At 41.9% G+C, this 20,815-nt stretch overlaps 3 protein-coding genes across 12 annotated transcripts in view; 1 reads left to right on the top strand and 2 right to left on the bottom strand.

The window, feature by feature from the left end:
- Window positions 1-3,542, top strand: part of cacnb2a (calcium channel, voltage-dependent, beta 2a) — a 66,136-nt gene extending 62,594 nt beyond the window's left edge. For all 7 annotated transcript variants that reach the window (XM_075452904.1, XM_075452906.1, XM_075452907.1 and 4 more), the window contains 3 exons: window positions 203-298; window positions 816-998; window positions 2,339-3,542. In XM_075452904.1, the coding sequence (XP_075309019.1) occupies window positions 203-298; window positions 816-998; window positions 2,339-3,085 (1,026 nt within the window). In that variant the 3' untranslated portion in view covers window positions 3,086-3,542. The remainder of the gene's footprint in view (window positions 1-202; window positions 299-815; window positions 999-2,338) is intronic.
- A 2,971-nt stretch (window positions 3,543-6,513) lies between these two features.
- On the bottom strand, window positions 6,514-20,664 carry nsun6 (NOP2/Sun RNA methyltransferase 6). Of its 4 annotated transcripts, none has more exons than XM_075452694.1 (12): window positions 20,589-20,664; window positions 14,413-14,514; window positions 13,261-13,416; window positions 13,069-13,166; window positions 12,835-12,941; window positions 12,552-12,705; window positions 10,816-10,897; window positions 10,553-10,672; window positions 9,900-10,044; window positions 9,679-9,824; window positions 7,496-7,621; window positions 6,514-7,410 (listed from the first exon to the last, which is right to left on the bottom strand). In XM_075452694.1, the coding sequence occupies exons 2-12, from the start codon at window positions 14,485-14,487 to the stop codon at window positions 7,231-7,233; spliced, it is 1,389 nt and encodes a 462-aa protein (XP_075308809.1). In that variant the 5' UTR covers window positions 14,488-14,514; window positions 20,589-20,664; the 3' UTR covers window positions 6,514-7,230. The 4 variants fall into 4 exon arrangements, with proteins under 4 accessions (XP_075308809.1, XP_075308810.1, XP_075308807.1 ...); XM_075452695.1 differs by having other exon boundaries at window positions 13,069-13,163; XM_075452692.1 differs by having other exon boundaries at window positions 12,552-12,941.
- Window positions 14,993-16,842, bottom strand: LOC142369672 (membrane cofactor protein-like). Its single transcript, XM_075452000.1, has one exon. It carries the CDS (start codon window positions 16,590-16,592, stop codon window positions 15,906-15,908), a length of 687 nt encoding a protein of 228 aa, XP_075308115.1. The 5' UTR covers window positions 16,593-16,842; the 3' UTR covers window positions 14,993-15,905.
- Window positions 20,665-20,815: the final 151 nt, after the last annotated feature.

Genomic DNA, 20,815 nt, shown 5'->3' with positions numbered 1-20,815 from the left:
CGATGACAATTCACAGTGAAAGGCCGCAAGCCAAAAGGCTAGATGGCAGAGAGTTGCTTGTAACCTCAAATTCCTTTATTATTCACTTCATTGTTCAGTCATTTTTTTCCCCTCTTTTTGAGAAGAATAAAGTTACATTAATTTTTTTTTTTTGGTGAAAAACAGCCATGATTGTGTTGCCCTCTGTCTCCTTTCCCTTTAGGTGCTGCAGCGGCTCATCAAGTCGAGAGGCAAGTCTCAGGCCAAACACCTCAATGTTCAGATGGTGGCCGCCGACAAGCTGGCTCAGTGCCCTCCCGTGAGTGTCCACAGACCCATGTTACTTCTGATGGAAATCCAGAATTTATAATAACCCAGAGTTTTGTCCTTTTTGGCTCTGAGTTTCAGTTTTGCATATTTGAAGTCCTTCTTTTTTTTCCTCCCCTTCTTTTGCTGAAAGCTACATCGCTCTTGCCAGTTCTATTTCCATTCCTCGATAATCTTCTTAGTTATTATTTTAGAAAATGAAGCAAGCACCCCCAGCATGTGAAAGTGCAGCCTAATTTAATTCAAATAGCAGTCAATATCTTGAGGGAATTACACTTTGAGATTTTCTGAGAATTAATTGGTAATGCTTTGGTATTTATTTCTGTGGGCTGTATGTTTAACTAAATTCTGGCATTTTGTTTCTATTTTCATTTTTGATTGTAGTGTTTTTCAGAACTGGCCTAGAATCAGTCCTCCAGTGAAGTTGTGTAACTTAACCGTCTGGCTTTCTCGACCTTGTCATGTCTCCATTTCATTTCCTTAAACTGGGACCGTCTTGCTTTTCCCAGGAGATGTTTGACATCATCCTCGATGAGAACCAGCTGGAGGATGCATGTGAGCACATGGCTGATTACCTGGAGGCCTACTGGAAGAGCACTCACCCCACCAGCTGCAGCCCTCCTAACCCACTGCTAACAAAGCTGGCCACAGCTACCCTGCCCTCCAGCCCGACGCTGGCCTCCGGTGTGCAGGTACAGTTGCTGAGCAGAGTCAGTCCCCACCACAAGACGGTGGCAGTGCTGGACGAGGCCTACAATGGGCCTGTGTTCAGCAAAACTTTGAAGCATCATATTTAAGAAAGCTGTGAAGAAATTACTTCAATTAATCGCATGGTTAATCAGAACAGTTGAGCCAGTTAGAGGGAAAGCTTTGCCTTACATTTGCTATTTTATCTGTCAAAAACAAGATATTTTATTACCGGGGTGCACAAGTATGGCTGAGATTAAACAAACAGGTTGAAAATTCAGCTGCTTTTAGTGGAGGTACGTCAGAGAAATCATGAGGTATCACAAGGAGAGATTAGTACAAATGGAGGTATAAATTCAAGCTTTGTCCATTTTAAAGTAGCACTTGATGGTCCGTTACAGCTGCAGGATGTAACACAGCTGTTGTAAAAACACATATCCGTCAGAAGCCACCGATCATGTCAATGCAAAGTGGTGTAATCATAAAGAAGGGCCTAACAAGCATAAGACTGCATGTTTTTAAAAACTATGATATATGTGATGAACAAAAACATTTTTTCTGTTTATGTGTGATATAGTTTACTTTTTTACGATTTACACTTTTGAAGGATGTGCAACATAATGTGCATATTACAGTGCGAGATAGCAGAGGACATTTTGAAAGGCTGCAAACTTCCGAGATTGTGACGGTAAATTTGCTAAAACTTACCAACCTTTTTACATGAGAAGAATTTATTTCCTTGTTAGTCTAAAACAGAACTTAGGTGCCAACTGAGGCTTCATCAGATACTAACAATGATGTTGCAACGTGTGTTTCAATCTCTGATAAATGTTATCAGAAATGTTCTAATCTTTTTAAGAGACCTGTGGACCTGAAGCAGTGAAAACAAAAATCTTAACTATATCTTACGACTAAACAGGATATTTAGTCGTAGATGATTTAACAACCAACCCCTTCGTTGGTCATTTGACTAGTTTGTAAATGTTTTGTAAGTCCTCACCTCTACCTTTTCTCCATCCACTGCCATCACAATGGAAATGTAAGGCTGAGAATGAGGACAATGCTGATATTGATGAGGAGCAGGAGTGAGCTTGTATTTGCTGGTGTGGTAAGTTTGACAATGCCGTGTGATGAAGGTTGATACTGAGGTGTGCAACATGCAAGCAAACCCTCGGTGGAATTGAAAAGCAAGTGTGTGCTCAAGTGTGAGTTAATGTTTTCAATTGTGTGTGTGTGTGTCTGTGCAGGAGGGGGCGGGGGGGTGAGTATTGGTTTGTGTGTGTTTGCAGTGAGGATTCCTGTTTTTTTTTACATCCTGCTGACAGATGTGTGTCACTGATTTCAGGGCAACAGTGCAGAGCAAAAAGGAGAAAAGGCGTTAGTCGAGAGCAAAGGCTCCAAAGAGGAGTACCAGCACCATCATCATCACCACCACCACCATCACCACCACCAGAACCCGGACCAGGCTGATGCAGACGCAGAGGCAGAGGGGGAGGGGGAGGAAGAGGAAGAGGAGAGGCCCCTTAGGACAGAGTCCTCCAAGAGACCTCAACACATCCACCACAGATCATCTTCTACCAGGACTGAGCACCACAACCACCACCACCACCACCACCACAATAAAGCCAGGGGCCTCTCCCGGCAGGAGACTTTGGACTCTGAGACCCCCGAGAGCCGAGAGAGCAAAGACTCAGCTTACATAGAGCCGCGGGCTCAGCTCCACCACCAGGACGAGGAGGACGAGGAGGACGAGGAGGATGAGATTGACGAGGATCTAGGGGAGGGACACCCCCAGCAGCAGCAGCGCTATGAGCCGCTGCCCCACCGGGACCACAACCATCACCACCGCCACCATCACCGCAGCGGGGCGGACGAGGCCGGCCACAGCACGGGACACCACCGCTCCAAGGAGCGCGAGCAGGACCATAACGAGCGGAACAAGCAGCGCTCTCACCACCACCACCGGCCGGCACGTGACCACCACCACCACTACTACGACCGGGACAGAGAGAGGGACCGAGAGGGGGAGGTGGCTCCCAAAAAGAGGGGTGAAGCAGGGGAGTGGGGCAGAGACTCGTACATCCACCAGTGACAGAGCGAACCCCTGCTGAGGCTCCTCCGGATTCCGTTCTGTTCTCCCATCATGCTGCTAAACCCTGAAACCACAGCATCCTATTTATGTACACTTCTTTGTAAATTCTCTGCATCTTTTGCAGGATTTTGATTACATAGATACAAATATAAATATATGAATATATGTATGTGTGTATCTATGCATAGACATTGTTTATGTGTGGATATGCATGAATATTCTCAAATATGCATATTTTAAACCTGTGTTTGATAAAGCATGACACGAAAGCAGAATTTTTTTCTGTACTGAGCTGTGCTTTCTGTGATTAGCATTATAATTTTTATTATTTCTATTATTAATAATTTTTATTGCTTGCTACCACTTGAATATTTTGTTCCTTCAGACTACTGCAAGGGTTGACCAGCCAACATAGTTTTATGCTGTAACTGCGGATGAGTTTGGCAATTTGGGAAATTTGCTTGTGTCTACTTGAACCCGGTTTTCAGTTTATTGGGGTCACCAAGCTGAAATTAATGCACTCTAATGCAACAGTCCGGCTATAAATCTTCCCCTCATGAAGGTTGAAGCTGCTTTAGAGAGATGTAGGTTAAACTTTACAATAACTTTGACTTGCTTTGCATTAATACAGTGTTCCTTTTTGTAAGGTTTGTCCACGAACTGCAGCTTTAGAAATAGTCATAAAGTTGAATCAAAACCTCAGCGACACCTTCGCGATTTGGTGCAGGACCTTTGTATTAGACTGTATTAGGTTTAGTGAGGGACCGCTGGGATAGGCTCCAGCTCCCCTGCGACCCGACCGACGGATTAAGCGGGTATAGAAAATGGGTGGATGGATGGAGGTTTAGTGAGGTGTGCCGAACACACTGAGCACATCAACACCGTTCTGCCGTTGATACACTGATCAGCCAATACATTAAAACCCCAAACAGGTTAAGTGAGTCACACGGCTCATCTTGTTACAACACAATGTTCTGCTGGGAAAACCTGCATCCTAGCTTTGACACGGGTGTGTGTCACCTACCTAAACGTTTTTACGGACCAGTAACACACCCACCCCCGAATATGGCGACAGCTGCAGCTGCACCCAGCAGGACAACATTGGGCTCCACATAAAACTGCTTATGAAGGGCTCAAAGAAAACAAAAAACAGTCAGAGCTGTCTTCCCAGATACCAATCTGATGGGATCTGTGGGGCAGTCCGATCCACAAAGACCCACAGAGCCCAAAGGCTCTATTGGTAACATCCCAGTACCAGACACTCCAGGACAGGTGATCATAATGTCATGGCTGATCAGCGTATGTATTACCTATTAGTTAAAGAGCCAGCAGCAGGTTGCTGAATTTAGCACACAGACTGTAGAAAAGATGGTGAATAATCAATCGTACTGTGTCTATGTAAAAAAAAAGAAAAAAAAAAAGGATTTACAACACAGATGATCTGGAGCTGCTTCAGTTGGTCGGGTCCGGGTTCAGCAACACGTGCCCAAAAAAGGACGAGGTCAGCTGACCCTCTGAATATACTGAATGGCCAGGTTCTGAGACATCACTCTCATGGATTGGCCACCATAGAGTCCAGACCCGAAGAACATTGAGAATCTTTGGGATGTGCTGGGGGAAACTTTACGCAGCGCTCCGATTCCCCCATCACGAGAACAAGATCTAAGCCAAAAATGAAAGCAACTCCAGATAAAAATGAATGTTGTGACATTGTGTTAACTAATCGACATGGTGCCACTGTGAAAGTGTGCCATAATCCCAGCTAAAGGTGATCCTACAAAATATTAGTGATTTTTTTTTTCTTTTCTTTTTTTAGTTCTACAGTGTCTGGTTTGTTTAATCTGCAAAAGAAAACATGAAAATAACAACTTGAGGTGTTACTGAAGGGTGTAGCTGACTTTAGGTAAGGAGCTGCTGGCTTCATATTTAACACCCATTCGGAGGTGTTCCCTGTCAAATTGAGAAGGAAAACGTTTTTCCCAAAGTGTCAGACAGCTCTTTGGATTTCATGTTTTACTTATATCCCCTCAGCTTCTTCTTTTACTCTGCGTCCACAGTTTCAAACACTTACCGTAGTTTTAACATATTGTTGCCTCCTTTGAGGCGCACCTTAGTCTTACCTTACGAGACGAACAAGCTCAACGATAACTTCCTCTCTAACATGCAGTACTGTTCTTTGTATGGGTCCAGAAACATTTTATAACATTGGTACACCCTTTATTCTGCACTTTTACTGACTCACACTGGTTTCAAGTGAAAGCGATTTGATATGTCTCTCAACTCTCTGTAGGTCGATTAGCGAAACTCCATTCTGGTTCATCTTTTATCAAGTCTGACCCCTTTTCTAATGAATGTTGTTTAATTCCCACTTGAGCTCCCACTTCTTATACAAAGAATGTTAATTACAGGACATTTTCTTCAGTGTGTTGTACACTTAAAATATGCATTTACAAGACAAACTCGAATAATTCCAAATGTTTACCAGATAAGTTGTCTTTTCTTTCTTTTTTGTTTAATCTTTCTGCCATTTGTCACTTCCCTGACTGATACACAGGATCTATTCAAAGCAAATCAATGCCGTTTGGGATACTTTAAGAGCTTCCACCTGCCCAGTGTGCTGAATGATTTCATGTACTAATTCATGATACTAACTACTTCTACTGACCTTACGTTTGAGTCCATGAGCCTCTGTTTACACACAATCCCCCATGACAAATGTAATTACAAATCCCCATTTCTATGCTACGTTTGTAGCGCTACAGATTTTATAAAAGTGTACATGTGTAAGTACAGAATGCATAAATATGAAGAATAAAGTTGGCAACAAAGAACCGACACGACAGGACAAGATTTCAATGTGTGCTTTGTCAGAGGATCCAGACACAGGAGGGGTGCGGCGTCTATAAATAGTCACAAGAAACTCTGCTGAAAAATTGAGGTAGACTCACCGGCCTGCCTCCCGTGTCGTCATGACAACCTCGACATGAATGGCAATACAGAGGGGATGCGTCTAAAATAAGACGGCGCTTCTTCACACACAGCTGCCGCCAAAGCTGACAAACAGAGATGCAGCCGTTCGATAAGAGAGATTTTATGTTGGAACGGAGAAAAGAGCAGCTGTTTCAGTCAATAATACGATCCTGTTCACGTTAAAATGCAGGTGGGAGAGGTGCACTGCGGACAGATGTGTGCACGGACTCTGGGAGACAGACTGAGCAGAAGTCGGCGTGAATATCCTGAAAACGTTGCACAACATAAATATACACACATTACCCTAGGAGGGCAAAATACCTCAAAATAGCAAACTGTCACACTGGACCCATTAAATATTTGACATTTTTGCTTTAAAAACACGTTTTTATAACTGTATATCACCAATAAATCATTGCAGGTTTCGTGTTGACATGTAATTAATAATATTTTGTTTTGAAGAAAAAAAGTTCCATTTGATATGACCACACAGGATAATCTTTTATTGTTGATAAATACAGCACAGTTATAAAAATAAAATAAAAATGTCCTCATATGTTCTAGTAACTGCATTATGGTGTCTTCGACAGCACGGATTAAATATTCATGTTGAACTTACAAATGTTAAACAGAGGGGACTTGAGGTTATTTGTATTCAGACAACAGAGTGCGCTGACAGACATAAAGCTCCCTTTAAGTAAGGTGTATTCTAAACAAATGGGTCTTCCGTCTGGTGATGGCGGCAGACTCCAGAGTCAGACGACTGATCAGACGTCCCGGTTGTCTCCAGCACCACTGAAGACGGTAAATTATTAATACCTCTCACAGCGTCTCCCTGCGCGTAACTTCCTGGTCTACACTCGCAGATCCAGCGAATCCGCTGTCACCATGGCAGCTGTGTCGTCACTGTTGTTATGGCGACACTAGCACTGCTGCATTTGCCAGCACTCATTCAGTCTCCATCCCTCCCTCCTCCCCCCCCTCTGTGTTTATAAAGCTTATCCGTATATGGCCCGCAGTTTTGGAGAGCAGCTGTTGAGAGGCAGATGTTGTAAACGGCAGTGAGCTCTTTGTCAACACGGCCCGTCTTCGCACACACAGTGTCGTAATGTAAACACTATTGTTCCCGCCTTGTGGTCTCATGTCGGCACTGCGTGAGAAAACGCGCCCTCGGGTCAGTTTTTCAGAAACTTGGCGATAAAAAAGCCGATGGTGTCCCTGTCGGCTCTGCAGGGGAGGGGGGTTGTAGTTTCTGTCTGGTCCCAGCTCAGCTCAGGACTGAACCGCTGGAGGAGGCGCAGCTGCTCCGGTGACAGGCCGGCTCCCAGCATGCCCTCTGAGCCGATGTGAGGATCCTGAGAAAGGCGGGAAAAAGACTTAGTGATGTCACTTTGTATCTCTGGGTGGAGTGATGAGTATGTACGTGTGGCGGAGGTGTACCTGAGGCTGCAGTGTGAGGCAGGGGAAGGTGTCTAGGGCCCAGGCCACCTGCTCCTCATTCTCAGCCAGAGTCACGGTGCAGGTGCTGTACACCAAAACCCCGCCTTTCTTCAACAAGCGCACCGCCTGCAGCAGCACAAACATGAACATTTTTAAAAGAAAGCTGCTGCAGTCAATGTTTTCATAGTCATGGTGTGAAATTTTCTGTTTGTAGTGATGAAGCTATTCTTGGCTTTAAAGAGCCTTGCAGCGACTTTCAGCGCATCATTTTGTTTTCCTAGTCCGCAACTTTACTCTGCTGGTTCACTCACTAGTACTAACTATGCAACATTTTGTAACTGAGGTGGGACAATCAGCCAAAGATGATGCCAAAGAAACTTAAAGTAAAATGAACGACAGTTTGAAAACACTCAAAGGTATCAATCTCAAAACTTTTACTGCTGTTCATAAAGCGTGTTATCAAGCATGGATTGGGCTCGTTTTGCCTTTTGTGGCCACTGCGGGGAAAACACCTTGAACTGCAGATCTGCAAGTGTGTGTTTGTTGTTCTACCTCCAGGAGGCGGTAGTGAGCCCAGTGCAGTTTTGTGCTAAAACAATAAAAGCAAAGAACACTGTGAATAAAACCCCACAGTGAAGCCCATTATAAGCCCATTTTCAACACTGTATCCAGGGCAAAAATAGGTGAAGCAAGTTACTGGAAGGAGTGCAAACATAAAGGAAAATACAGTATTTTAGGCAGAATCAGGGTTTGTACAATTCTAATGAGTCAACATTTGGTATGGGCACTTTAATTCTTCAGCAAAGTCTGAAGCCTCTTCAACAAGCATGATAATCACCTTGTTGCTGCAAAAAAATACCTTTATGTCTCTCGAACTGTGTCATCTGTGAAGTTTTTCATAGATGCAACTAAAGAAATTGGAACAAATGATGTGTCTTTGTGACAGGCTGCTAGTAACAAAGTACCTGAAGATACCATTTAAAACTGGTCCTTTGTTAGGTTGTCTGTTACGTGAAGACAAAACCCTGGTTGATCCCCTGTGTTAGGTGCCTTTTTTATGCTTAAATGATGCACAGATCTGTGTTAAGTGGCCTGATAGTTACAAATGTCCAGTGTCCACTTTGAAAAACCGAGATTAAAGTAAAATAAAATAAAATATAGCTTGGCTGCCTGGAAGAAAATATAAAGAATTATTATTCTTATTTTTCCTTCACAGTGCAGAAAGTAGCTTCCATAGGCACAGTTTCTTGATTTTGTGCTCATTAGTATTTCCCACACTCACATCGCCCACCATCACTAAACTTCCATGGTCTAAAATCTCATGTACGAGATGACCTTGTTTGCCGTTGGAGGTGCCAAAATCAGCTGTCCTAAAAATTTCCCTGGAGCAGCATAGCCCCCACACAGCAGGCATGCAAAGTGAACATACTGTAGCACAGCATTAAGCAGCTAAACAGCCTGATATTAACCTCTGAAGTGGAGACAAAAACTGTGCAAAAAGAGAATGAAAACTGCACTCCCGTTCACCAGGTGATGATAATTTACTAAAAACTCCACATGTTGCGCCATGACTACAGAATTTTATCAGTTGTCCATAGATTGTGTTGGTTCAGGTGGACGAAAAAAAGAAAAGAATCACAGGTCCAACTCTCACTTGTCACATAATTCAGATTCTGGCAGCATGTGTTGCACAGCAGCATTTATCTTCAGAGGAGCCATCTTTCCTCAGAGTAACCTTGAGGAGATACTGTGGACACTGATGGAGAACTATGTGTTACTGGGATAAATGATTCCACCCAGAAGCCATCCTTTAGGCAAAATATTCACCCTAAAAATCCTTCACATTTCACAGCGAGTAAGAGAGAAATCTATCACAGATCGTAGCCCTCTCTGAAAAACACAGTACCAGGACGATTTCACTGAAGTGTTTGAACTATTTCTTTTCTGTTAGTCACAGTCTGGAGCAGATTTGTCAGAAGAAAAAGGAACAATCTGAGGACTAACTTCTGTAAAAATCAGTCTGAGGTGGATTTTTTCCTTTAAGATGTGAATTGCATCTCGTTGCAGTTTAACTTGCCCAATGCTGCCATCTACAGGCCAAAATTAGTTACTGTAATGGAAACAGTCAACAGGGAGGCAGGGGAAGACGTAGAGGTTTGTGAGAAGTGTGAAGTAAAACCTACAGCCTGAAACAGCTTGCGCTGCAGCGGCGGGTAGGAGCAGATCTCTTTGAGGCTCCAGGTGTTGGCCATGTTTGGCCTCTGCCCGAGGCCGCTGCAGGGGGCGTCCAGCAGAACCCGGTCAAAACTCTCAGGAGGGAAGGGAGGCCCTGGAGTGTGCGCACAAACAGAGCTGCTGGTTATCTATTGTGTTCCGTCACAAAGAGAGAGATGCTGTGCGGTACCTTCGGTCTCCTGCGCTGGGTCAGTGCTCGCGGCCCGAGTGCTGTTGAAGCAGTAAGCTTTGATACTTTGCAAATGCAGCATCTGGGCGTTCTGACGAATGCGGTCAATCTTGTTTCTGATTCTGTCCAAGGCCACAACCTCTCCCTGTGTGGGGAAAAAAAAGAAAAAAGTTTACAAGGCAAGAAAAGCACCAGTTAAGCAGGAGTGGAGGATGCAATCAAACACTTTAAACTAGTAAAAGTACCAATATTACAGTGTAAAATACTCTGTTCAAATAAAAGGACCGTTTTACATTTAATACGGAAAGTAAGGAGTTAATAAAGTAGATAAATACACTGCACATGCTGTACAGTTACCTTATGAAGGTATCTGAGCAAAAACACACAGTTTAAGCTCAAGTGGACCGTGAAGGAGGATTTTTTTAATCCACATTAGATCCAATAGGATGTGCACTGCAGATATAAATGTCTACATGATACAATTAATCCAAAACAACAGCAGCAGAAGAGGCTTAAAGCAGAGGGAAATTTCATAAAGTAACATCGCTGAGGCAACCAGATGGAGTTTTGTGCAAATATGAATTAATACCCCATATAAATCCTTTTTTTTTTTTTTTTACATGAGGCTCCCTAAAGTGAAACGACACCAGTACCTGATCGCCCATGAGCGCAGCGATGTGGCAGGTCTTCCCTCCCGGTGCAGCACACATATCCAAGATTCGTTCTCCAGGCTGAGGCCCGAGCACGTGTCCCACAACCACAGAGGGGAGGTTCTGGGCGGTGATGTTTCCAGATCAGTTACAGGTCACAACAGACTCAGAATTTGCCATTTACAAGAGAGTCGATTCAATAAAAGTCCAACTCTGTCAAGGTTTACCAGCCGAACGGTTCAGCATTCTGGCTTTAACAGAAATACCTGCAGGAACGCCAGGCTGGGAAGGACGCCATCGAAGGAGGGACTCCGGTAAAGCGGCTCCACCATCCGAACCCCTACACCTCTGAAACCAAACCGCCACCATTATATATTTATGAGTTTAACTGTGCAGCCGCAGTTATGGAAACTTCTGTGCCTTGTTGAAGCAGCACCCTCGACATGAACCTTTGTTGTGGATCTGAGCATCAGAATTACATGTTTGTTATGTTTATATTACATTCCATGTTTTGTTTCCATACTAAGAAAGCATGGCATCTCCTTCCACTGTTATGCGGATGACAGCCAGATTTATGTCCCACTGAATAAGAAAGACGCTTATTCTGTGAAACCCCTACTCAGGTGTCTGGACGACATAAAGGCCTGGATGAGTATAAACTTTTTAAATTTTGATGAGAAAAAGACAGAGGTGAGGGTTTTTGGTGGCACTACTGGGGCCCCCTTTGTAGATCTGGGCTCCTTGTCCCCGTTCATTAAGCCAACTGTCACTAACTTTGGGGTGAAAGTGGATACTGATCTCAAGCTCGACTGTCAGGTAAATTCGGTTGTTAAATCGAGTTTCTTTCACTTGAGGCACCTTACAAAAATAAAACCTATTCTTTCAAAGCAACACTTTGAAACAGTAATTCACGCCTTTGTAACCACTAGGCTGGATTACTGTAATGCTCTTTATGTGGGGGTTAGTGGGTCCTCCATCGCCCGTCTTCAGATGGTGCAAAATGCTGCCGCACGTCTTTTAACTGGCACACGTAAATACGAGCATATTTCCCCCATTTTAACCTCACTTCACTGGCTGCCCATACATTTTAGGATCAGTTTTAAAATTCTTTTATTTACTTTTAAATCCCTCAATGGTCTCGCACCATCCTACCTCTCTGAGCTGCTACAGCCCTAAGCTTTATAAATAAAATTGGATCGGATTGGATTGTTAACCCTTGAAAAAACAAAATGGCAACTAAAAGCAGAAAAACGTAAATGAAATGGGTCCAAAAAATCTTTTTAACAATGCATCATTTTGTCCAGATCTTGAAAGAAAACTTCTGAGGATTCATTCATTTCTTCATTCACTGCCAAAAGCTTCGTTTTGCACCTCTGACAGAGTTTTTCTTAACATCGGTTTCACGTTTGTTTTGAGAAATGGTGTTGCTAACTTTGAGGAGTTGATTTTCTGCTCATTTACATGTTTATAATTTCATTTTTGGGATATACTAGAAAAAGTACAAGATGCTTTAAAGCTCAACCCCTCCCCCCTCAAAAAAAACATGCTGTAAATTGCTTTAGCACTTCTTGTCTCAGGCGGTTTTAAATGCTGTGCCGCATTTGCACCTGATCTAAGGACTATGCCCAACAGTGTTCAATGTAAGGAAATGCATTTCTTTTCAGATGTATGAAAATATACTTCATTACATCACACATATGTTCCCTTCTTCATTTATCCAACTTCTTGGAACGTAGTGCACTTTATGGCGGCAAAGGTTGAAAGTTTTCAACAAACTTAAGTCAAATTCCCAAGGAGAGAATTCTGAACTCTTATGGAAATTTACAGATTTCAGGATGACTCACATGCAAACAAACATGTGTGTGAAAGAGTATGTTCAGCTCTGACTGATCCACAATAAAACATGAACTTTGAATTTCAGTAAAATCTTAAATGAAGGCTTTTTAATCAATTGTTTATTCATTTTATTAAATGAAAAAAAAAAAAAAAAGTGTTTAACTACCTGGCTGCTTTATCTGTGCAGAAGATGCTTGAGCGACCCATTTCAGCAACTCCATTTCCCACGAACGCCTTGTTCCCCTGAAAGCTGGTGGCTCCTCGAGTACACCTGCCCTGCAGGTCGGAGAAGACGGACACTCTGTCCCCCACCTTCATGTCTGAGGACAGAAACGCAAAGCAAAGACTACTGGGCATACATGATTGACACAGTGATGAAAGAGGATCTGGAACTGTGGATAAACACAGATAAATGCCTTGTGAGCCCACTGCGTGTCTTTGAGTCTTACATTTAGGGCTGGCGACGATCCCTGGGGCGAAGACATGAGCTCCTCTCAGTACGGCACTGCCACACTGAGCGCCCACCACCACCTCCGAGCTGAGCTGCGTCACCGGTCTGAGGACACAGGAGGACACATGCATGCACGGTGACTGACTCGTAACCCCGTCCTTCTCTTTGCTCCAGTGGAAGCCGTCAGGAACGTGAGGGGGATTTTGTTTGTGTCACAGCATTCCTCACATACCTCGGGCCGTCCACAGGAAGAAGTAGCACATCTGAAACTTGCGGGTGTGAAAGAATCTGAACCGACGCCTCCTCCGCTGACGGGCCGCAGATCTGCTGCTTCAACAACAACAAAAACAACAACACACTCAGTGACTCCAGTGAACACATCCTCCGCTGCGGGGGCGGCAACAAAACGGTCCTCTTTGCTCACCTTCTTCAGCTCCTCTCGCAGGCTGTGCCGGACCTCTTCCAGGGTCGCCAGATGAGTGCTGGCTCGCACACACGTGTATGAGGGCGGGTGAGACAGACATGTGAGCAGCATCTGGAAACGACGGTCCGCCTCCTGATGACCCACAGCCGCCAACACCTGAACGTATCAGAAGCCAAAGCTGCTTAGGCTACTGGATCGAGGCCCAAACGGGCATTTTTATAGCAGCTAAACGGGTAAAAGCATGAAGAATGAGCAACAACAAAGGCTCAGTAACTACTGAATAATTATCTGCAACTTTAATTTAGGATATCAAGTGTCATTTATTTTTGTTTTCAACTTTTTGAAAAAAGTTCCTTTCCCTGCACCTCAAAAAACAAAAACAAATGTATAGATAAAGGGTTTACACGGAGATTCGTTTTTATGACAGCGGTTACATCCCACAACGGCGGCAGAGCAAAATAAAACCATAACAGCCACATTCTCCAGTGATGCTTTAAACACCTTTGCCTAAAACAAACGGCTGACTAACTTCTTCTCGTAGCTTGTGTTAGCCTCTTATTTCTTTAGTTCCTCTCTTATGTCTCTAACACATAAGACATAAACGATGTTAACAAGGTTAAAAACTACATTTTTTACTGGAGTGGTACTTTAGCCAAAATAAAGGGCTGCACCTACCAACAAAAGGATGTTTAGATTACTGTCTTTGTGTGTGTTGGTGCGCTATATTTGCAGCAAACTTATCTTTTATCGACACATGAAAAGTAGACTTTCAGGTTTTATCAGATAAAACTGTAACATGACAGGCAGCAGGCCCACCAGAAACTATTGATCTGCATCCTAGCATTAGATTTTTATCTATTAATAACTCACTGTATGCTTTTTGATTTTATTGTCCTGCCTTTTTACGATTAAACCGACCACATGCTTCTCTATCGCTTGTCTTTTCAGTACCATAACACCAATAAACAGGTATTGTTTTGGTATTCCTCAGAGGCCGTGTTATGAAATGAGACTGTTTTACAGCCAGTGGACTTTCAGGTTATGATGAGGGGACATGGCATGGACAGAAAACATTATTCAACACTTCAACGAAAGCCTAACTTGACCTCAAAGGAGCAGTATTCACAAAATCTCCTCCAACAAAGTTCTTACCTCCTTGTTCAAAAAGACGCTCTTGAGATACTCGGTTACGTCAGGCTTCAGGGAGATTCTTGGGAAAACTGACATCTTTTCTGCGTTCAGTCCAAAGAGAAGCTGCCGACCAAAGCAAAGTGTTAAAACTCTGAACTGAGCGAAGATCACGTATCCTGGCGGATAACCACAGAAAAGGGCGGCTGTCATTTCCTGCATAACAGGGGTATTGTAAAAAAAGCTGTGAGCAGAATTATTTCTTTGGGGCACAACATGAGTCATTGGTGACATCGGTTTTTAAAACAAGCCCAAACTAAAAGAGTGACACAGTCGTGACTGATCCTGTTTTTTGGCTGAAACATAATAGTGTAAATGTTTGTAATTCATTAGTTTTATATACAGTTTGCATCTTGTTCTTATTTGTGTATTTTAAAGAACATCCGGTCCATGTTTGTTTTCCTGGTTTATAAGTCACTTTACAAAAGGACCTTGTACCTCTCAAATCGATCAACACGTCACAAAAAAAAAAAATCTAACCAACAAGTTAGCTGTCGCCTTAATTATTCAGGTGCGATTGAAGAAAACGAGACATTTTTAGTCCTTTTCTTTTCTCCACTCTTTTATTTTTGTGAGCTGATAGCAAAAAGAGAACAAACAGTAAACAAGTGCCTCCATACAATATGAATACTGACAAGTTATTCTAAGAATGAATAGTGCAAAATTTTCAGAGATGGTCATCAATACATTTTTAAAAGCAGTCCAGCGATAGCAGATTGTTGACCTGGAGAGCAATAATCAAATCTGAATACATCTTTAAGAAAATAAACATCTTTCAACACATGCTGAAACAACACAGCACAAAAAACAGCATTCATGGGTGATCACTCCGCTTTAACACAACCCAACAAGTGGGTTAACATGAGTGTAATTCACAAAGACAACATATACAAAGAAAACAAAAAGGCAAAGCATTCAGCTTTTAGTGGTAAGACTCATGAATTACACTTTTTGTTCAGGCACTGTGCTAAACCCTCCTGATTTAGAGGCTCAGAGCCTTTCTTCTATACATAAAGATTATCTGGGGTATCCACTGTTAGTCGATAATTACAAAGTAGCCTCAGTGTTATCGTATTAAGCCTCAAACTAACAGCCAAATCTCCTATGGTAGTTTAAACTGAATTTCTGCCCTAATGACTACATCTCAAACCTCGTTTAAACATTCAAAGCTCAAGTTCAGCTGCTCTCTGAGCTCCAGTTCAAACCTTTTAGAAACCAAAACAAAAAGCTCAAACGGGAATTGGTTGTGAGACAAGAAGTCATTATTAAAGCTTTAATTTATCATGAAGGATGCAGGTGAGCCGCTTAAAGCACACACCAGGGGCTGCGCGTCTGGTCTGTTGCTGCCGCTGAAGCGCAAACTTCCAGAGGATTTCACATTTTGCACATTGCGCGTGGAGGCCTGGTACGTTTGAAAAATCAGTCCAGGGGTCGTCCATCCTCTTAAGAAGTCGCTTTTACATCCAGAAAAGTTGGACGCACAGGACTGCGATGCTCACAAAAGTCCCAATACCTGCCCCGGCGGCAAGGCTATTCCCAGCGTTCCCAGTGTTCCCGGCTTTGCACTGTGGAATGGCAGACCACTTGCTGTTTATGTCGCATGTCACGGTAGATGGCCCCTCCAGTGTGTATCCTTTGTTACACTTGAAATTTAAAAAAGCCCCCCTTCCATATGGAGGCCGAGAACCCTCGGTCACTTCCCCATTTTTAAACTGGAGATCTTCACACTCAACCCGAACGCATTTTGGAGGAGCAGGACGGAAACTTCCGTCTTCGGCACACTTTAACTGACTCGCTCCCTTGAGAGTGTAGTCGCCCTCACAGGAGTATATCACAACTTGACTATAGTCGTAGCTCTCCTTCTCAGGATTGTACTCGGCATTTGCAACCGCTGGTGGAGGAAGGCAACTCACCACTTCGCACACAGGTGGCCTGCCAGACCATCCTTGTTCACCACAACTCAGCTCTTTACTTCCAATTAAATTGAAGCCAATTTTACATTTGATCACAGCTTTGGCACCCAACTCAGTCCCGTTAACGTACTCAACAAATCCGTTCCCTACTTCGGGAGAAACGGGGCCACAGTTGTTCAGCGCTGTGACGGCAACGCCCAGGCTCAGCAGAATGAAAGCGATGGCACCCATGACCGGACCGGAACCGCTGATATGAAGACAACAAGAACGGCGTATAATGTCCCTTTCTCTGGTAGGTTCGACCAGAAAAAGAAAAGATCCGGACGTGTCCAACCTCTGTATAAAAAGGAATCGAAGAATCGCAAAAGCAGAAGCTGATTGGACTCTCTCCAGATGCAACTGTTTCTTAGAGGTGAGATCAGGCAGGACTATGTGGCTCTGAGCTCAGGCAAACCAGAGTGGTGAGGCAAACAAGCGTGTCAACACGTGACGTGCACGTCATATCCGGTATTGCGTACCATGTAATACGTCTGAAGTAATTTCCTGTCCCACGCCCCTCATTGTCGATAAGTCTCAGCACTTTACGCAACTATCCCCATGAGCGGTTAGAAGTAATATACGCGCTCGGTAATATGAAAAAAAAAAAGGAATAAATAAGGGTCAACTATCAGGTATTCCCAGCAGCTTATGAGGAGACAGACCAGGAAGAAAAACAAACAGAAAACGAAAAGAAAACTAGAACAAGAAATATTTATTTATCTGTTTTTCCAAATTTATGTGGAGGGAAATGATCTCTGTAAAGCATTTTCCAATAGCAGCATACGATAATCTGACAATCGAAGGGGTCAATATCACATCTCAACAGAAAGGAGACGTGAAGGGATACTAAACCATAAACTGTGTTCAGTTTTAACAAAGGTCAAAATTGTAATGAATTTGGTGAATCTTTTTAATAGTTCTGTTTGGTATGTTTAAAGTATATGCTGGATAAATGAATCCATTTTCATTAACAGCACTCTCCCATTTATTGAAATAGTCTCACTGAAGCCAATATGTGTTTAAATATGTGTTGTTGTTTTTTTGTTTTTTTTTTTAATTATGCAAAACAGGTTGAAAATTAATGTTTTACTAATTGTTTTACTTAAACATTTGACCGGAATATTATGAATGAAAGTTCATATATTATTATGGATTTCTAAAATCTCCCATTTTCTAAAATTCAGATGTTGCCCTGATGCATCCGAGAAAAGGGACACAGCTTTTAATGCATCTGAAGAGCATCCTTTAAAAACAATGCTGCACCATCTGCTAACTGTGTAATAACTAACAAAGTGGCCATAATATTTAAAAGTCTGATATTATCATTATTTTTAATGATGTGTTTTGCTAACAGCTCAGTTCCCAATATGAAAAGAAGAGGGCTAATTGGGTCTCTCTGCCGAATATCTATTTTTTACATCAAATTGCCTTGTAGATCTTGGATGAAGTAAGAGGGCAATTGTTATATGTTCACACAACATTGAGACAATATTTTAACATTTGGAGGGATGTTTAAGCTCGTCAAAAGCTGTAAAGAAATCTAAAAATAATGCTTGTTCAGGAAAACTGCAGTTTTAAACCTGGAAAAAGATTTGTTTTGGTCCCTCTAACCAAATCCTTTGTGTCTCATTTTACTGTTGCAGAGATCCATTGTAGATTCTTCTTTAGCTCTCTATGCAAATATTTGCACGTTTTCTATGAACCCAGGGGGTCCTCGGAAATATGCTCCCTTCTTTTTAACAGTGACTGCTGAGTTCTTCTCAAATTGATTGATTTTTTTTTTTTGTCATTTATCATTGTTATTATTATTATTATTATTATTATTAGTTAGTAGTAGTATTTTCATTAGAATTGGTATCATTATTATTGTTGTTGTTAATATACAATCATTGTAAATATTAATAGTTCTTTGAGCTAGTTGACTAATTTGAATTTCCCCCATTGGGGGATGAATAAAGTATTTTTCTATTCTATTTTCTATTCTGTTCTATTCTTCTTATCCCTTGCCTCGTCGTTCTTTGGCCACAGCTTCTCTCTTGCAGCTTTGACTTCCTGTGTCGAAACTTCTGCATATCTGATGCCAGCTTGTTTACATGCACCACAGTCTTTGGAAGCTGTCTTTCTTGACTAACTGGATGATGATTTGCCTCGTATAATTGTAAGTTCTTTCTTTCCAACACGTCTACAGTCCATGGCACACCTGGAGCGATCTCGGAGAGAAGAGAGATCACTGGTATCTTCCTTTTCTTTCTCTCTCAGACCTTTCACTCAAAGATTCCACCTTCTTTTGTATCTTTCCTGTTCCACGCGTTTTTCCTTTGGCACTTTTATATCTTCAGTTAGTTTGCAAACTTGTTGCTCCGTCTCAACTGTTTTTTTTTCCTTCTGGTTATCAGTTACCTCTTTGTGGAGGACAGCAACTCGGCTACAGTTTTCCACCATTTTCCTATTAAGTTCTTCCATTCTTCTTTCTTGGATATCTAATCTTTCCGCTAACTTATTGACCGCTTCTAATATTGTCTTATTGGTTGTGACAACCTCCTGTGGTTCTTTGTCTTCAACTGGTCTGTTCTTTTTTTGTGTGTGTTTTGTGCCTTCTTTGGAGTAGTTGGTGGCGCCCCGCGGTTGTTCACCTTCGGAGTCTTGTCACTTACTAACGTACAGATTGGACTCTTTTATGAAAAAAGAAAATAATAACACCCGTATTCCTTTTTTGGGAAGATAAATGGTCTTACAGACATACTTCTTGGGAAAGAAATGACGCTTAATCCCAGCGTTGACTATCTTTTGAGGGACCAAATTATGAGCTGAGCAGCCGTACAGTCTTGCTGCTCAGAGCGCCGTCTTGCCGGAAGTCCCGTACTTTGCCAGTTTGGGCCGGAAGTACGTACATCCGGGAACGCGAGGACGCAGTACGGCTCAGCATTTTATATGGAAAGTAGAGGAACTAACACCTCAACTAATTTGATTCAGGAAAGGTAGAGGAACCATGGACCCAGTTTTTTTTTTTGTTGGAAACCGAGGTAACGAAAGCACAAGTTAATAAACAAATCTGTTATGACAGTCTTTTTTATGTCAAAAAGGCATATGATATGGTCTGGAAGGAGAGATTAATGATCACATTAAATATGAAGGGAGTAGCAGGTAGACCATATAACTTGATTAAAGACTTTTTATTCAAGTTACAATTGGGACATTTGTATCAAAAAAGTATATGGTAGATAATGGCATTCCACGGGTGTGGCATTAGCCCAATATTATTTTCTATTATGATAAATTATGTGTTTTTCTTTTAACTCAGTGGTGATGGACAATCCTTATTTTCTGATGATGGAGCTTTCTGAAGAGGAAAGAATATAAAGCATAATATGACAAAAATGCTGGAAGCAATTAATGTTGTGGGGAAAATGGTCATTTTCATGGGGATTCAAATTTTCAGTAGGAAAAACCAAAACTCTAATGTTTAGAAGGAAAAGAGATATTGACAGCCAGATAAGTGCTTAAAGGGCATAGTGAGGGCAGCTAATAGGAGCACCAAAGAGGAAAATATTTTAACCAGGCTGACGTACAGAATGAGACTTTACATTTACTAATAAAAAACAGCAATCAGGGTTATTTGATTACTGCAATATAGAGGAATCAGCGGAATGTGTGCTGTATAAATACTCAGAAGGACAAGAAAAGTTAAAGAAGGATCTGTCAGCATGGAGTGGAAGAATTGAATCTCAAGAATTTATTTACCATTGGGATAGGGAATCTGTTTCAGTATTTAGAGCAAACTGGGATGATCAAAGGAATTTAGTATTAATTCTGGTTCACACTCCAATACATAAGGTGTCGGCAATGTAACTTAAAGGTAGTTGCAACACGCAAATAAAGCAAAATAGAAGAAGATGCAGTACGGTTATTTTGCAGATAAACTCGGCTATCATGTAACTTCACGTTTTTCTCCACAATGATATTGTCAATAAAATGTCAGCAACTGTGGTTGTGTTTTAGACGCATTACATTTAATAATCAATATTACTAATATCTAATATATCTCTGAAATCGTCAAACGCCCATTTCTAAATAGACTTTAACTGCATGCATTGACCTCATATTTGAAGTTTAAACAACTAAATTACAACCTAAAATTATTCTAATACACAGTCCATACATTTTAATACTTCGAAAATCAGAACTTACAGTGCTATCTTTACTTCGTCTGAAGTGTTGTCTTCTCTAGCATGCAGCGCTACTACTTCCGTGTACGTCACTGGTGAGTCACATGACAGATGATGAATTCACAAATCAAGGATTTGTTTTCTTCAAAATGCAGGGAATAAAAAAAACACTAAATTATTATCAATTTACATAAAGACAATTAAAAAACATATATAAAAAAATACAAAGAAAGCACAACGTCAATAACA

Source organism: Odontesthes bonariensis, chromosome 20 (genome assembly GCF_027942865.1).
Source record: "Odontesthes bonariensis isolate fOdoBon6 chromosome 20, fOdoBon6.hap1, whole genome shotgun sequence".
In the NCBI taxonomy this organism is placed as follows: domain Eukaryota; kingdom Metazoa; phylum Chordata; class Actinopteri; order Atheriniformes; family Atherinopsidae; genus Odontesthes; species Odontesthes bonariensis.
Note: the sequence above shows the minus strand (reverse complement) of the source record. Positions and strands in the feature narration are given on the sequence as shown.

What these genes read in the sequence shown, in the direction of transcription:
- nsun6 (XM_075452692.1), bottom strand. Translation starts at nt 14,487, where the DNA reads ATGTCAGTTTTCCCAAGAATCTCCCTGAAGCCTGACGTAACCGAGTAT. An exon ending in TGCGAGAGGAGCTGAAGAAG is followed by an intron (nt 13,167 to 13,260) that starts GTGAGCAAAGAG and finishes TTGTTGTTGAAG; the next exon opens with CAGCAGATCTGCGGCCCGTC. An exon ending in CTGCGCTCATGGGCGATCAG is followed by an intron (nt 10,045 to 10,552) that starts GTACTGGTGTCG and finishes TTCCCCACACAG; the next exon opens with GGAGAGGTTGTGGCCTTGGA.
- LOC142369672 (XM_075452000.1), bottom strand. Translation starts at nt 16,592, where the DNA reads ATGGGTGCCATCGCTTTCATTCTGCTGAGCCTGGGCGTTGCCGTCACA.